At 39.6% G+C, this 19,151-nt stretch overlaps 1 protein-coding gene across 1 annotated transcript in view; it reads right to left on the bottom strand.

Moving 5' to 3' along the window:
* Positions 1-19,151, bottom strand: part of arid3c (AT rich interactive domain 3C (BRIGHT-like)) — a 70,016-nt gene that overhangs the window by 24,129 nt on the left and 26,736 nt on the right. The window contains exon 3 of the mRNA XM_030725610.1: positions 7,802-7,874. Within this exon, the coding sequence (XP_030581470.1) occupies positions 7,802-7,874 (73 nt within the window). The remainder of the gene's footprint in view (positions 1-7,801; positions 7,875-19,151) is intronic.

The raw sequence follows: 19,151 nt of genomic DNA, 5'->3' as shown, positions 1-19,151 counted from the left end.
GGAAAGAGACACCTGTTCAAAGTTCTCTAAGACAACAGATGGGTACAGCATCCTCATCACTGCAGATGCTGCACTAATCCACCTGTCAATCTTCCACTGCCCTCGCCTTGCACAAGACCCCAAGATATTTTAACTCCTCCAACTGGGATAGTAACTCATCCCAGATGCGAAGTGGCACTCCACCCTTTTCCAGCTGAGAACCATGTTCTTGAAGGTGTTGATGTGATGATGAGGTGATGATCATTATGTCCTGTCTCCCTCCCCTCATCCCCAACTGCAGATGACTGCCCCTCCCTGAGGCTGGTTCTATTGCAGGTTTCTTCCTGTTCAAAGGGAGTTTTCCCTTCCCACTGTGACCAACTGCTTGCTCATAGGGGGTAGTTTTGATTGTTGGGTTTTGTCTGCAGTTATTGTAGGTTTTTTACCTTACAATATAAAGTGTCTTGAGATGACTGTTGCGATTTGGCGCTATATAAATACAACTGAACTGGATTGAATTAAATGGGTCTCCATCCATTACATGATTGATCACTGTGTGTATGTTTGATTAAATTCTCACCAATATTGTAGGAAGAGTAGTGATTCATATGAATTGTGGCTAGATGGACAGATGATCAGTGCTCTGCAATGTTATGAGCTTTCTTTGGCAAGAAAAGCTAAAAACATCTCAAAGAAAAACAAAAACCCTTCAGTATCAAAGAACACCCCAGCAACCTGATAATTCCCAATAAGCAAGCACTTGAGGTCAGACAGAAGATGTTTAACAACAATAACAACAAAACTATGGGAGATGGTAGTCAATGATAGCAGTTAATGGCATGAAATTGTGGGAGTCAAAAGAGCAGAATGCAGGAGAAATGCTCAAGTTTAAATATTCTTCCTTATAAGTATGCCCCCCTCCCAAAAAAACAAACAAAGTTATTCGTTATCCAAGATTTATCAGAGGATTTAAAAACACTACAACCATTAGATTTGGTCCAAAAACAATAAAACTATTTATACCTATTTCTAAAACAAGAATGACAGTCCACCAAACAACCCTGAGAGCTCTCTTGGATTAATATGACCTGGATTCAGTCAACCATTAAGTTAGCAATATTTTAAAAAGCATGCAACTCTGTTTGACACTTTCCACTGGGCCCTATGGTTAACAAGCCTGTCTGAGTGACATTTATCTGTCAATACAGAATGACAACGATGTTTTAAAGAAATACTGACTGGGATCACAGTTGTCACAAACAAGCAGCAGAAACAAGCTGCTGATGATCTGCTCTGCACTGACAGTGTCTCCCTACACTAAGTCCAAAATCAATTTCTAATTGAACGCTCCACAACAATCCATACTGTCACTAAGCCCAAGTGACCAGTCAACTACATCATTACTTCATCTAAGGTACTTTTCTGCAGCTGTGTCAACGCACAACTAGACTGTGGTTAGACAGGGTTTTTGTTTGGGTATTATATTATATTATATTATATTATATTATATTATATTATATTATATTATATTATATTATATTATATTATATTATATTATATTATATTATATTATATTATATTATATTTTATTTTATTATATTATATTATATTATTCATAAAGTAACAAGTCACTCTCTGTTTCAAGTGGGTAGCTTAAATGTATAATTTTGGCCCATCACATCTGACACATCAGCAATGATAACTGCTGCATCTACACAATTTATTGCTCAAAATCTCAACTCTGAGATGTCTTACAGCCTTTAAGGCCTTTACACACCGGACCCATAAAATATCTGCAAATGTTTTGTGCAATAAAAATATTTTTTCACCAAGCGATGACATGATCTTGATGTTTCTAAACAAGAGAAGGAAGAAACAGAGATTCTGGGTTCAGCCAACTATCATGAAAAAGCAGCAGCAGGGAGAATTTCATGGTTTGATCCTGGAGTTGAAGCTGCATCACAACGGCTTTCAGGATATCAGTGGGGCAATTTGAGCTCTTGTTGGCAGAGATAGGATCACTTCTGAGGAGGCAGAGAAATAATTTCAGTGGATCTATTGATCTGGAGCAGCATCTAGCTTTGTGTCTGAGGAAAAATAGTTTAATTTTATTATTCCCACATCACTGTATATTTAGTATATTGGTGTGCATTTTGAGACATAATCTCACGTTGCCAAATACAGTGGTCTGATGGGTCAGACCTGTTTATTCACTTGCCAAAATCAGAAAAATTGAACTTGATACGAAAAAATAAATGCTGTAAATTTGTCCTGTGAAATGATGGGGTCAGTGTCAAAGGCGCGTAAATGGACTCGTTCTTATATAGCGCTTTTCTACTCTGTCTGAGCACTCAAGGCGCTTATACAACACATTTACATTTACCCATTCATACAAGCACTTCCATGTGTAACTAAGCTAAGTGCTTACTGTCTAACACTCACACACATTCATACTCCGTTGCTTCCGTCAGAGAGCAACTTGGGGTTCAGTATCTTGCCCAAGGATACTTTGGCATGCAGCCCAGAGCAGCCAGGAATTGAACTACTGACCTTCCAATCAGTAAGTGACCTGCTCTGCCTCCTGAGCTACAGCCACCCTGTAAAGGCCTTAAGACACATGAATGCGGGGCAAACTGATACAAGGTAAACAATACACACCGTACAAAACACCTGTTCAACCTGAAGCACAAAAGAATCCAAAACCAATAATAAACTGGGAATCTAAGTTAAAAAAACAAACTATAAAACATGACAGAATAAATTTAACAATGACAAATGTCTAAGAACAAAAACACAAAACACTGAGCAAACAGCCCAGGACCATGGCAATTTCCGTCTTTTGCTCAACTTGCAGTTCTTCTCAATTGATTTTGTCACTCACAACTCTAGATCACCCGCTTTCCTGAATATTGTCCAGCATTGCATCGGTGTTTCAAACAAATACACACACGCACGGACACACACACAAACACACACACACACAAACGCTAGTACGGGGTTGTACCTCCTTTGCCTTCAGAGCTTTATGGCATAGATTCACAGATGTTGCTCCATATTGACATGACAGCATCACACAGTTGCTGCAGATTTGTCAGCCCAATTTTCCTTTCTACCACATCCCAAGGATGCTCTACTGGACTGAGATCTGCTTAATGTGTAGGCCATTGGAGTACAGCGTTTTTCCAATCTTCTATGGTCTAATTTTGGTGAGTCCATGTGAATTGTAACCTCCGTTTCCAGTTGTTTGTTGACAGGAGTGTCCCCCAGTGTGGCCTTCTGTTATTGTAGCTCATCTGCTTCAAGGTCAAATGTACTGGGCTTTCAGAGATGCTCTTCTGCATACCTTGTTTGTAATGAGGTGTTGATTGAGTTAATATTGCCTTCCTATCACCTCAAAGCAGTTTGGCCATTCTCTTCTGACCTCTGACATCAACAAGGCATTTTCACCCAGAGAACTGCCACTCACTATTTATTTTCTCTCTTTTTTTGGCCATTCTCTGTAAATCCCAGAGATGACTGTGCAGGGGAAAATCCAGTAGGTTATCAGTTTCTGAAACACTCAAGGTTTTGATGAAAGTACAAAGAAATTGATGTCTAAGTCTTAAAATGGTGTTGCAAGGGTTTTTATTCATTGGTCACAGAGTTGAGGTGATTGACTGACTTTTCAGGTTTTAACATGTAAAAAAGGTGTTGACTGTTGCAAGGTCTTTTGCACAGGTGTGAGTCTGTGTTGTGAAAAATGACTTAACTACTGCATCAAGAGTAGTGAAAATTACTTTTGCTGTGAGAATTGCACCAAATCCATTGAGAACCTTGAGCACACCATTCAATGCCCCTTAGACTCAGACATGAATACGAGCAACTCACAAGGTCACTAAGAAGAACGGTGTGTGCTGGAGGAGAAGACCAACAATATGACCAACCAGATTGGGTGTGGCCTGAAGAAAGGATATTCTGAGAATGAAATCACTGAAGCAGTGATTAAAGTTGTCAATCCTGGCCTCCATCTCAGAGGCCTACAAGAAGTAAAGCGAGACCTCATCCTGTATACATTAAAGATAATGTTAAGAGGACCTTCCGAAGCAGACTCATCATCTGACCTACTTCATAGACTTTGTGAGCCCAAAGAGTCTGGCCAAGCCTTTCTGTTCAGAGCGATAGAGCTGAGAGAGAAACTGCATTGTAAGTCTGGTGAAGAAGTTAAGGAAGAACATTTCAGTCCCAGCCTGATTCAATGTAAGTTCCTGCAGTCACCTGTCAAATCACTCAGAGTAAATAAAATACATAGCGGTATATACTAGTTGCAACTACTTGCCCACAAACAATGAGGATGGCACAGATGTGGAAAGAATGACTAAAGCAACAAAAAACCCAAACACAAAATGAAGGACCAGATGCAAAGACTGTTAAACTTATTGAAGGCATTAGGGCAGAGGTCCAGGAGATTAAAAAGTTATGAACAGAGTCATCAGGGCCAACTCGAAAGCCACCATTGTTTAGAGGGCCCAAAGTATGCCAGGTGTGTAGAGAGACTGGGACTGGTGAGACATTTCTGCTGTGGCCAAGAAGGTCATCTGCAGACAAGGGAGAAACTCACAAGGAAATGGGATGGGGTTGCTAAGCAGGGAATTTTATTAGCTCAGCCACTCCCCAGGTCCCATATAGACATTACATCTGTGCAGGCAAATCCTGCGTGCTCACCAAAGACGCCAGGTAAGCTCAACACTGCAGCTGTCCCACCACAGCCTAATAGTTAAATCCCCTCACAATGTCAAACTAAGCTCATAAACCTTATTGGGAGAGGACTGTCCAATGCCACCCTGACAATGTACCAGTGGAAGCGTTATGCGACGCAGGAGCAAGTTAGTGGTCCCAGTGTGGCAGAACAGCCTATAATTGGTTTCAGTGTAATAGAGGTAATAGTGGGCAAGTGGGAAAAAGTCCATTTCAAAGCAAAGTATATATGGAAAATCAGTCAAACATTCAGTATCAGTCAAAATAGCTATGTCAATGCTGAAGCTATTGCAGACACCAGATGAAACTCACAGTGTAAGGGCAGTCCTTACAGAGAAGAAGGGCATAAAGCTGGCTGCAACACAGAAAGCACTATGCACGTTCGTGCACATGTATGGACCCAATACGCAGGCCAAAGCCCATTGTTTGTTCCTGATACAGTGTCACCATTGCCAGAGGGCCTGGTGGTACAAGTGGGACTGATCATTGTCAGGCAGCGAAGGTCAGTATATATTCCCATCTCCATTGCAAATACAAATAAGCAAGATCTCACCTTGCATCCCCGTACCATCTTGGGTCACCTGGAAGAAATAAAGGCAGTGTATCCATTTACAGTTGAAAATCCAGGAAAGATATCAGAAAGACTTCACACTGACACTGGGTTCTCTATTCAGGTAAATGTGGTCTCCAGCAAGCCCCAGACTAACCACAAGCCTCCTCAGTGGAGCCTCCCATTCATCAGCCCAGACCATCTCAGTACTGACCAGCAGAAAAAGGTGAGACAGCTGCTGAGAGAGGAGCTTTCACTTATGATGTGATCCCGTCTCTAAACATGCATATTATGCTGCATGACAAAACACCTGTGTAAAGGACGTATAGTTCAAGCCTTTGCATCAAGAGGTAAAGGACTATCTAGAAGACCTGTTAAGTCGAGGGTAGATTTCTGAGTCGAGGTCAATATACTCTTCACTAGTTGTCTGTGTCCGGAAAAAGTCGTGTGAATTGAGGCTGTGCTGTGACTACAGAAAACTTAACAGAAATCAGTACCAGACAGTCATCCAATACCAAAGATTCAAGATATGTTAGATTCCCTCCATGGCAATTCCTGGTTCTCTGTCCTTGATCAAGGCAAAGCCTATCACTAGGGTTTCCTAGATCCGTAAAGTTGCTCCCTCACAGCATTCATTACACCTTCGGGCTTGTACCAGTGGAACCGCATACCATTCGGACTGAGTTCAGCCCCGGTGGTGTTTCAAAGGAGTATGGAGGACTGCCTAGTGGGTCTTAGGAACATTACCTGTGAGCCCTGTTTAGATGACAACTTAGAACACTCCCAATCATTTGAAACTCAGCAGCATATCTGAGAAGTCCTACAGAGCTACCAAAAACATGGTGTCAAGCTCACACCGCACAAATGTGTTGTCTTTAAGTGCCAAGTTTGATTCCTGGGACACATGGTGTTAGAACAGGGCTATATTATAGATCCATCAAAAATAGCTCCACTCCAGGCACTGAAAGACAAATCACCAACCACTGCAGGGGAGCTGAGCTGAGTTTTAGGTTTTCGCTCGTATTACATATCATACATCCCTGACTTTTCAAAGTTGGCAGAGCTGCTATACCAACTCCTGACTCTACACCGAGACAAAACAGCACCACTTGTGACTAAAACAAAAGAAAAACAGGTGAATACAATACAAAAATGGGACCACCACCACCAAACACATCCTTTATTTGGATGGAGAGCCATCAAAAAGCTTTAAACAAGCTTTCAGACAGTTTGACAGAGCCACCCACTTTAGGGTACCTTGATTTCACACAGCCCATTCTACTACACTGTGATGCAACAAAATGTATGTGCAGTCAAAATAAACATCTGTCATGCTACCCTCATTTGATTTTTACTGCAGTTCAAACATGTATGCAAAAAAGAACAAAGACAACAAAATGAATAGATATACAAAAAAAAAAAACTTCCCTTAAAAGTAAATACTGCCAAGAGAGTGAACTACAATGACAGATGTTTGTTTGGAAACCTTCTTGTTATATATGTCATATAATGAAATAAGAACTTATCAAAATATTAGTTTTTCCAAAGATCTCCTTTGCCATTGCAAGTGTGTAAGTATTGTGTTTACAGTAATAAAAACAAGGCATGCTAGCTTTGCGCTTCTAAAATAGACATTTTAACTGCTTAACCATTTTATTTTTTGTCAGCTGATTGGCTTCAGAATATAAACATTCCAAACTTTTAGTATTGGCTGAAGAGTAAAAGAACATTTCATGTATTTGCGCTCATAATATTCTAGCAGATCAAAAGATCTAAACTAGTTCAGTGATTCTATAAGAGGGAAACAAGCATATTATTCTTCTGGAACTCTATAGTGCAAGTACTTTTTGTGTGTGATGTTGCTTTACTTGGATAAATAATGAGTTCTGATCAAAAAAAACATGAGCATGAGCAATGTATTTGCTGTTTGTTGCATTTCACTGACTAGACCACCAGGTAGAAGATCAAAATTTATGAATGATTAAACAAACAAGGCCCATTTAAGCAGTTCTGGTGTCAAAACATAAATGCAATTGAAAACTCTCTGCTGTTCTTTGTTTTTTCTATCCTTCAACTGGTACTGTAAGTTCAATTCCCAAGTCTGGTTCTATCAGGATTGTTTTCACTGTCACCAAATGGTCATTCATAATCTCACAAGCATCAGATTGTTGCATATCTCTCTGGTATGTTGTCGGGTAGGCACCAGCATTGTAAATTGCCACTTTATAAATGAACTAAAATGAAGTGAAATGAATTAAAATAGCTCTTAATAACAACATTTGTGTGTCCACCACAATAAAGCTAGAGACTGACTTTTCATTTGCATTGTTTCTATCATGCTGACATGACTGACACCACAACATAATGCACTGTTAATTTCACATTAGTACCATATTAAATTTGTTTAGATACCTTTAAATAATGTGACTGTGAGGGACATGTCCTTATCTCCCAGAAGGCCGAATCTTACATATTAAGGAATGCTTGAAAATTTTACAGGTCAAAGAATATTCTTACACTAAAGTAGAACTCACTTACCGCGTTTCTGCATGAAACTGAAAAGGTCATCAAGAAACTCTTTGCGTTTTTCATCATCATCCAGTTCATATAACTGAAAAAGAAAGAAAGAAATTACATAATTTAATTTTAAAAATTATTATTATTATTATTATTATTACGTTTTACCAGGAAGTCCCATTGAGATTGTAGTCTCTTTTACAAGGAAGACCTGGCCAAAAAAGCAGCCATATAAACTGACAAACATCTCAAAATACCATAAATACAACATGAAATACAAATCACAACAATATACAATTTAAAATAGCCATGACATAAAACATTAAAACATTAAGTGGATTCTCAAAAGGAACATCCACAAGTCTCCTTCACTGCATTCCTTATTATGCATTTAAATTCACCAACAGACAGAGGCATATTTAAATTTAGGTCTTTCTGTAAATCATTCCATGTCCAAGGTGCATAGTGAGAAAATGCTGTTTTTTTTTTTTTAACTGTCAGTGATGGCCAGCCAACCAAATCATAAAGAATGCAGTGGTGAGTCAGAGACTTTCCATTTGTAATAAAACGTAAAGATGCATGGTACACTGAATCCAGACTCTTTAGAACTAAAGTGGTAGTATGCATATACTACCATAATCAATTTTAAACATTTTCATCAAGCATGTTTTAACCTGGTCGGGAAACCTGTGAGATTGAGCTCCCTGGACAGCGAGCTAGTTCAATGTTGTACAAAAATTAGGACTAACTTTAAACACAGTGCTTGTTTTCAGTGAGTTTATTTCACTGGCAAATTAAGATCACCAGACGTCTGGCTGATGTGACAATTAAGTCCGGTTTTCAGCATGAGGACAGTAATAGCACATAGCAACACAAACGTAAAACGTTTTCTAGCTGGAAATACAGGCTGTGTTTTGAGTTTGTGTCAGCTGAAGATGACAATATCAAAGTTGGTTGTGCACTTTGTGCTGGCGACAAAGTGCTATCTAGCTTCAAAAACACTTCATCAAATTTGAAGAAACATTTGGAGTCGCAGCACGATACAGTCAAACTTACAGAGCGAGTCATACAGGTGGTGCAAACTGAGAGCTGTGACTAATTTTTAAAAAAAATCAATATTGACCGTGTTGAGAAAAAAAGCAAAGGGAGACCTACACAATTTGTAAGGTAGTCAGCAGTAGGAAAAAGTGCTAGTGTTTTGCTGGAGTCAAGCAAGTGTCTTATCTAAGGAAAAAACTAGTTGGCAGAGTCACACGTGAATAATGTGATGGTAAATTACTATTACCTTTCCCACAATCTGTCTTAAGTCACAGCTTGTGATATTGATGTAGATTATGTTATTAAAGGAAAACTTTACAACCTATCAAAAGGATCCAGTTTCTGCACTCTATACTATGATTTCCTTTCATATTTGGTGTAATTATCATGTCCAACTTCAGTTTTTCATGCTACCTTTTACTAAATTGCTTGTCATGGCTTACTCCTTAGTAAGCCATGACAAGCAAGCTGCCTACACCCACACCAGCTTATTCAGTGAACATTGCAGGCACCACCATGCTCATTTGAGGAACCATAAAAGAGGCAAATAAAAAAGGGAAAACATTTAACAGAATTTTATTAACAAAACAGATTATTGTCTCTGTGGCTTCCTCTGTGGTATCTAAAATGGTTTACTCAGTTATTATATAGGTTGAGCTGTCTCTCATTTGAGCAGGTCAGTTTGTTGAGTTTTGTTATTTTGTTAAGCATATGTATTGTGTAAAGTTTTGTTTTGTTGACCTCCATTATGGGCCCACTTGTTTCTTAAAATAGCTTATTTTCATGAGCTTGTATATAGTCTTTTTTTTTTGTCCTTTTTTGGGTACAATAAAGCCCACAGTTTGGAAATTATACCTGTGCCTGTATCTCACAACCATAAGTCTTTGCAAAGGCTATTGGTAGGTACCACTCACTCAATACTCCAGGGAATTGACCGCCTTTCTGACACCATAGAGTCTATTCCAATTCATTGTTCTGCCTTTTGGATTACATGGAGCACCTGCATCTTTTCAGAGGTTGATGGATCAGGTGGACTGTCAGAATTTGCTGCAGCATATCTTGATGATATTGTGATTTATAGCTTCACCTGGGAGGAGCACCTCAAACATCTGGGACAGGGTGTATCCAAGTAGCTGGGCTAACTGTTAATTCATCAAAGTGTGTCTTTGCTAAGGCCAAAATAGAATAATTGGGTTTGGTCATAGGAAATGGGGCAATAAAACCACAAGTAAATAAAATCAGTGCTCCTGAATCCTGTTCCTTGCCACAGTCTAGAAAACAACTTGGATGATTTCTTGGTATGGCAGTTTCTACCATCAGTTTATCCCTCGTTTCTTTGCTAGGGCAGCTCCCCTCTGGATGTCCCAACCAGATCCAGTGGACAGAAGAAACTGAGGTGGCCTTCCAGTAAATCAGGGAGTCACTCAGAAAGAGTCCAGTCTTGTATAACCCAGATTTTGAGAAACCCTTTATTCTCCAAACTGACAGGCATCTGGGGGCTGTCCTTCACCAGGGACCACCAGATCAACGACATCCATTTGCTTTCATCACCTGTAAAATGTTTCCAGTGGAAAAGGAGTCACTGGCAATAAAGTGGGTGCTTGACTCCCTCGAGTACTGTATTACCTCTCAGGAAGAGAATTTACTTTGGAAACAGACCACAAGGCTGGAGCGAATGAAGGATATGAATCAAAGAATTACCAGATAGTACCTTGCAATGCAGCCATTCTGTTTCACTATCCATTACATCCCAGGCAAGAACAATTGTACAGCAGATTACCTCTCTTTCTGTCCCAGCAAGACATTTAAGAGGGGAGCATGTGATGGTTGTTTACAACCACACAATTGAAATACTGCTGCCTCTCTGCTGCTAGTATATTTGGAAACAAAAGACGCTGTGCTATAAGATTCCAAGCCCACAATCCTGAGAAACTGAAGTGACTTTTAACCATTGACTTTTTCAGATTTGATATTTGTTCCAGTTTTGCTTGTTGAAGGAATCTATGCACTTTTCTTTTTTAAACACAGTAGGTGTGAACAGTCATTCATGTTCTATGTTACTTGAAGATTGTGGTCTTGCAATTTCATATGATCCTCTTTAATTAGTCTGCACCTCTGTGAAATCTAACATGAAGATGATGACACTGTTTCTGTTCTGTAAAAGCAGTATTTTACAGCCTTTGAGTCACTGCCTATTATAATGCTGTTTCATATGTCCACATACCTAAGTTGGTCAATGATCACTGAGGGGATCAACCTCAGATTAAAACAACAGATTAGTCTTGAGTGCATATATCTATGGTCATTTACGCAAGAGTGTGCTAGATTTTGGTTTTTTCCTCTCAACATATTGAAACTAATCTTTTCCTAAGAGGCACAAGGATTTATTTTCACCCTGGATTGTGTAAAAGTTCATTTTAAACTAGAAGTAATGGGCATCAATGTTAGACCTTGCTGTTGTCTATATTTAGATGGCAGATTACCAACTACAAGCCTAAAACCCCCCACTCCACAGACGACCTACAAACTGCAAATAGACTGAACGAGTTCTATTGTCGTTTTGATGGTCAGTTCAGCAGCCTTCACACCTCCACCAGTCCCAACTACAATACAGCCAACACAAATATTCACCCCCCAACCTCCCCCACTCCCCACACCTCAGAGAAGCCCACATCATCAAGGACTCCCACCCCAGAGTCCCCCTCATCCCCCACCCCCACAGTCTTTTGTATTCAGGAGGACCAGGTGCTAAAGCAGTTCAGGAGTGTCAAAGCTCGCAAAGCTCCAGGTCCAGATGGTGTCTCACCTGCCACACTGAGACACTGTGCTAACGAGCTTGCCCCATTGTTCACGAACATCTTCAACTCCTCACTGGAGGCTTGCCACGTGCCTGTCTGCTTTAAAACCGCTACCATTGCTCCTGTCCCCAAGAAGCCAAGGATCACTGGACTAAATGACTACAGACCTGTGGCACTGACTTCTGTGGTCATGAAGTCATTTGAGCGTCTGGTGCTGTCCCACCTCAAGTCCCTCACAGCCCCCCTTCTGGACCCCCTGCAGTTTGCCTACAGAGCCAACAGGTCTGTGGACGACGCCATCAACCTGACTCTGCACTTCATCCTACAGCATCTGGACTCCCAGGGAACCTACGCCAGGATCCTGTTTGTGGACTTCAGCTCTGCCTTCAACACCATCATCCCTGATCTCCTCCAAGACAAGCTGTCCCAGATGAACGTGCCAGATCCCATCTGCAGGTGGATCATTGACTTCCTGATGAACAGGAAGCAGCACGTGAGGCTGGGGAAGAATGTCTCGGACTCCCGGACCATCAGCACTGGCACTCCTCAGGGCTGTGTCCTCTCTCCTCTGCTCTTCTCCCTGTATACCAACTGCTGCACCTCTGACCACCAGTCTGTCAAGCTTATTAAGTTTGCAGACGACATGACTCTCATCGGACTCATCTCAGACGGGGACGAGTCGGCCTACAGGATGGAGGTCAAACGTCTGGTGTCCTGGTGCAGCCACAATAACCTGGTACTGAACGCCCAGAAGACAGTGGAGATTATAGTGGACTTTAGGAAGCACACAGCCCCTCTACCCTCCATCATCCTGACTGACACCCCCATCACCACAGTGGACTCTTTTCGCTTCCTGGGAACTACCATCACCCAGGACCTCAAGTGGGAGCCCACCATCACCTCTGTCGTCAAAAAGGCCCAGCAGAGGATGTACTTCCTGCGGCAGTTGAAGAAATTCAACTTGCCAGCAAGGACCATGGTGCAGTTCTATACTGCCATCATTGAGTCCATCCTTACCTCCTCCATCACTGTGTGGTACGCTGGAGCCACCACTAGGGACAAACAGAGACTACAGCGCGTTGTGCACTCTGCTGAGAAGGTGATTGGCTGTAACCTCCCATCTCTCCAGGACCTGTACACCTCCAGGACACTGGGGCGTGCAGGTCGGATCACAGCCGACCACTCTCACCCTGGGCACAGACTTTTTGACCCTCTCCCCTCAGGCAGGAGGCTACGGTCCATACGGACCAGAACCTCCCGCCATAAGAACAGTTTCTTCCCCTCTGCTGTTGGACTCATGAACAATTACCCTAAGACTGTTACCACCACCCTCCACAAACGCTGATGACCCTATGTCTATGCACCTGTCTGACTGCACTGATGTACATATTAGTGGAATATAGTTTACATTCTTTTATCTTTTAATTAGTCTCTGCACTGTATATTTTGTAAGCTCTAATATCTCTGTATATTTGCAATTTGTATACTTGTATATTTTCTTATAGTTTTTATACTTTTTTTTTTTTTTTTTTTTTTTTCTGTAAGCACGAAGTACCGCAGCAATTTCCTAATGCTGTGAACCTGTTCACCCATATGGCAATAAAAACCTTCTGATTCTGATTCTGATTCTGATTCTTATTATTAGGGCTGTGCCATATCATGTATATCCATGATGATTTCCTTTACTTTACTTTTTGTGCTAAGTTTATGTGCACAAATCATCAAGAAAGATTGATAGGTGGTATGCTTCTGTCAGACCAAAGGTGAAAATTTGTTTCTTTTCCCTGTGCACCTATAAGTACCCTTTTTAACTTCTGTTTTAAAATGTACAACTATTAAAGTCAAAATTCATGTGATTCTAGTTTTCAAATCACCATATCTAGAAAACATTATTGTGTCATTGATCTTGAATGTATAACATTTGTCACATCCCAGTTATACCCCTGTACAAGAATCTGGCATCTAATGGGTTAGAAACTCTATGATTATTACCCTATTAGATATTCATAGAAACTGCTTAAGCTGGTGGAAGAGGGTCACCCAGCTCTACTGCCTAGTGATCCAGATGCTGACTCCGCTAACCTCTGCTGACTCAACCAACTGGCAACCCTAATAGTTAAGTGTAATCAGCAATCATGTCTGGTAAAAACAGTCTTACTGATATGATCTGGTGATGACAGCTAGGAATATTTTAGTGGCCAGAAATAAATAGGCCTCAGGGATCTATTGAATTTTAAGGGCTAGAGTAACCTGTAAGAACCATTAAAGATGTCAGGTGATTATTTCCACCACAGCCAAGAGGAATAATCTAAAAAGGGGAAATAATATTCCAATAGAGGCAATACCTGCTTAAAGTAATCCACATAGAAAAGCACTGTGTATTACTGTGGCTATCCATAGAAGACCGGCTATTGGATCTTCTAATCATTGCATTACTTTCATTCAGAATGACTACAGAATGATTACTCACACTCTCACAGGGGTGGCTGTGGCTCAGGAGGTAAAGCAGGTCATCAGGTAAAGCTCATTTCATGATTGAAACAGTCTCATCATACCTTTGCTGAGCTACCCTGTACTACGAAGTGAATTCAGCATACCAGGGTGTCTTTCTGTTATCTGGATTCACTTACCCTAACATTGGTGATGAGGGTAAGCGGTCACATGAGGCTGATTATCAACTCACTAAGTTAACCCACGGTGTCTTGATCTGGGTGTGAGCATGTTTACATAAAAAGGGTGGCACTGACAACATCTGACCAGTCATATTGATTAGTGTAATGGCAGCCAAGTGGCTGATTTCAAAATAATTACATTAGAAAAATATAAGAAGACGTTACACACATAATAAAAGTAACAGCTGATAGTGTGAAAGGAAAAGCACTGTACAATGTATTATAATGTGCTAAAGTCACTGTATATATGTGTGTATGTATGTGTGTGTGTGCACGGTGCTTGAACTGTTTTGGTCAGTAAAACTGGAAAAGAGCTGCTGTATTAAACTATAGCCTGTTTGAAGGCAGGAGGAAAAGTTTACAAAAATACTAGTTGTGTGAGTTAACAGACTTATCAACTTATCACAAATTTATCTTTAAGACACAGGACAGGAGAATCTGATGGATTATAATCAAGTATTCCATTAAATTGATGTTCAAATTTGCATAAGCACAGATTTGGGTTTTATTCTTTCATCTGCACCTCCAACAGTGTTTAATGTTCTAAGAGCAAGTATGATAACAGCAAGTATAAAACAGAGTTTGGTCTGCATACGACTGACATAAAGTCCACAAGTGCAAATAGGTGTCCCAATTTACATATTAATGCTTGCAGCCAAACAAATAAACTTGCATCTAATAATCATATTTATTACTGACGCTTATGTGCGAAACACAAACACTTCAAACACTATTATAAAACTTTAGACTCTCCTACTATTTGTGCACAGATGTCTAAGAGATCTTCCAGGAATGGTGCTATTTTCTGGTGACTCTATTGGTGAGTAAGCAGTGCTGTTATTCCTGTCGTCATGTCTGACTGTGTGGCAGGCAGGGATGGAGCCAAATGCAGGACACTAGAGACAGAGCTGAATTCAAAGCAGCTTTAATGCTGAGGTTGTACACAACCTTAACAGAAACACAGACATGACACAGCACACAGGGAAACGCCCGGAAGTGAAACCAAACACAAAACGTGCGGCAAGTGACTAAGACACAGGGAACAAAACAGACACAGGAACACAGACTGATCAGGAGGATATGGGAAACGCCGGAGAGCTTGGAATCTAAACATAACTAAATACTCAAGAACATGAATCAAATAACTAAAGTAAGACCTGAAAATACAAACCCATAATAAAACTAAGGCAAAAGCAAACTAAGAAACACAAGTAGAGAAATTAAACAATAACAGAACTTAAATGAGCAAAACCACAAACACTGGGGAAAAGGCCCAGGACTATGACACACGTTGATCCAGAGCAGGTTAGATTCTGAAGTTACCTGGATAAGACAAAATAAAGGCCGCAGCTCATTCACTGGTGAGACTTAAATTGGATTTCCATTACCAAATTCATATAATAGGTGGATACAAATTGGACCATGAATCAAGAGATACAAAATGAGCTACATGGCAGGAAATCTCTTGGCTGAGTCACTGTTTTTTTTTCCTGCATTAAAATGATACAAAACAAAACATAAAACAATACAGATCTGATGATACAGTTACAAAATCGATCGACCTGCAACCTAGTGCCGTGTACACTTGTGAACATCCTTGGTTATATTTTTATATATTTTTTTTAATTACTTGAATGTCGTAAGTGTTACATGGGCAACACTGGGACCTGAGAACAGAATTTCATTCCACTATATGCAAATACAATGTGAATGACAATAAAGAATCCTTGAAATGTTTGAACATGGTGTTTGTTATGGACAAACTGTGGTTTGCACAGAAGTCCAATAACAAAACACCATTTGGGCTCAGATCAGGCAGGTGTGTGTCGGGCAGTGGCCAAGGGTGGAGGCCCTGGCGGACCAATACCTGGCTATTGAGACTGGATATACTGGTCCACAATAAAAAATGTTTTAGTACACAAGAAATTAGATTTCTACATTTGGCTGACTCCTTTTTGTTGTTGTCCTGCATCTATGTTTCTTTATTTTTGTAAACAAACAAAGCATATATTAACTGAAGGAATAGTGGTGGCACACATGGCTTGATTTTCACTTGATTTTCTTTGATTAGTTAAAATTCAAATTTAATTGGGTTAAATTCAGGAGAGGATTAGAATTTGGGTTCATTATTAACTCTTTCAAAATGTAAAACAAAGTTATAAACTTTGATTTTCCATTTTGCACAATAGTGTCAAGGCCTTGCTGTTAGGATCCTACAATAATCACAATCTTTGGTGTGAAAAAAAATTGACCAACAGCTATTATATATTTTGTGACTGGACTATAATTTGCTGTTTTGAAAAGCTGTGGGAAGAAATGGATCCAACTGAATACGAGAAATATGAATAATAAATATAGAAAAACCTTTGAACAAAATCACGAACATTGAAGACTGGAATGAAGGAGCAGTGCTCTGCCTGTGGGAATTCTTCGCATGTACTAACTGGGATGTCCTCAAGCAATCCACAGAGATAACCTGGACAATTTTGTGGACATAATATGCTGATGTTTTTCCTTTTGCAGAGAGATGATCATTCCATGTAAGAGGGTTAAAATGTAAGTAAATAATAAGTCAAGGGTTAATAAAGCAGTTAAACTCCACAATTCAAAGAGATACACTTTTCAACAGGGAGGGGTGACTGAGCTGCAGGCAGTCATCAAACAGGTGAAAAGAGACATTTTAAAAGCTGAACAAGCCTATAAATTGGTTCTAGAGAATAAAATGGCTGCAAATAATTTCAGCTCAGCTTGGTCCTGCATGCAAAATGCAAAATTGCAGAATGCAAAAACAAGCACTCATGGCATTTTTTTGGGCTTAATTCAGATAATGTTAATTATTTTAACTGCTTTTATAATTGTTTTGACATATATAATTTCAGCAAAGGAATTCAGGAACTGAGCCACACATAAGGGAAGAGTCCACATTCTAATATTAACAAAAGTGAAGTTGTGAAGGAATTTCTTCACTTTGAGGAAAATAAGTGGTGGGCAGCTTCTTAAACACTGTAGAGGAGCTGAGCCTGGAGTTTCAATACATCTTTAATTAATCCTTAAGGTTGCAGCACTTCCTCAGTATCTGGAAGAATGCTGTCCCTATTCCTAAATTTAATTGCCCCCAAAGCCTCAGTAATGTTAGACCAATATCTTTAACCTCAATTTTAATGAAAATCTTTGAAAAAGAGATTTTGCAGAACACTGAGCAGGTGTTGGATCTTCTGTAGTTTGCATATACGCCCAGAGAGGAGTGGAAGATGACACAGTCACTCTTCTTAACTTGCTTCTTCATCACTTGGAAGGAGAGTGGTGTCATGCCACCCTCTTATTTATTTTTCTTCAGCATTTAACACAATTCAACCACATGTTTTAATCCATAGGCTTTTAGATCAATTTGAGATAGATAATAATCTTGCTGGCAAAATTCTGGACTTTATAACACAAGGACACAGAGTGCGAGTAAACAGGGTTTTGTTTGTTGTCCACTGGCTCACCACAAGGGTGAGTCTTGTTTCCCTTGTTGTTTATTCTATGCACAAATATCTGTCAGAGCATGTTTGAAAATACAATCATTTTAAAATATGCAGATGACACAGCCATTGTTAGTCTTTTACATGGCAAGAAAACCAGCCATGGACCTGTTGTTGAGCACTGTTGAGATGGTGTTAAGAGCCTGATCTCCAGCTCAACATATCGAAAACCAAAGATATGATTGTAGATTTCAGACTTCAGATTCCACACCTGATGCCACAAACATTTAGGTCAAACTGTGGAATGTGTGCAATCTTATAAGTATCATGGGACTATTATTGATTTATGATTGAATTTTGACACAAAGTGTAACGCAGTGTGCAAAAAGAGTCAATGACATTTGTTTTGTTTGTAGAACCTGCCCTCCTTTCACACTGACAAGAGACCATTATGACAGTATTTTATAGATCTTTTATTGAGTCAGTTTTATCTTTTTCCTTGGTGTCATGGTATAGTAACCCTTCGTTGAAGGACAGGAACAAACTGATGCAAACTATGAACTGGTCAGAGGAGCTGATTGGTAAATCGCAGCTTGACCCAGAGTCTCTGTATACTAGACAGCTACAGACAATGATCAGCTCCATCTTAAATGATGACTCCCACCCCTTATGTGGTTAACTCCATAATCTTCCCACATTTGACATGTAATCAAATCAATATCTTGGAAAAACTCATATCTTATAATCAATAAAAGCATGTTAAATTTAATAAATAGGAAAGACAAAGGAATTACTCATCTTTTTAATTTATTTCAAGATAATTCTTTTATTAACTTTCAACATTTTATCCAAATGATTGGCACTGGAAATTCTTCCATTTAATTTAATTATTCAATCCAATAGAGCATATTCTGAAACACCCTGGGAAAATTACATCAAATATACAATATAAAAATGCTCAACAATGCAGAAACTTGAATATCCTCCCAGTTTCAATCTTCCTCCTTCAATCATTACTAATGCTGACTTCTGGACTCAAATCTGCAGCTACATCTTCAACTACATGAAAAAACAAATTTCCAACTTATATAACATAAACTTATTAATAGAACACACTACACTGGTGATAAATTACAAAAAATGAAATTCAGTGAATCAAAGAAATGTACACACTGCTCACAAAACACCTCTGACACTTATCTGATCTGTGATCCAAATCACAGATCAGCCTTCGTACTTACACTGTGTGCAGAATTATTAGGCAAATAAGTGTTTTGACCACATCATCCTTTTTATACATGTTGTCCTACTCCAAGCTGTATAGGCTTGAAAGCCAACTACCAATTAAGTAAATCAGGTGATGTGCATCTCTGTAATGAGGAGGGGTGTGGTCTAATGA

The sequence above is a fragment of the Archocentrus centrarchus genome, unplaced genomic scaffold (genome assembly GCF_007364275.1).
Source record: "Archocentrus centrarchus isolate MPI-CPG fArcCen1 unplaced genomic scaffold, fArcCen1 scaffold_63_ctg1, whole genome shotgun sequence".
Lineage (NCBI taxonomy): Eukaryota > Metazoa > Chordata > Actinopteri > Cichliformes > Cichlidae > Archocentrus > Archocentrus centrarchus.
This window is presented reverse-complemented; position numbering and strand designations above follow the sequence as displayed.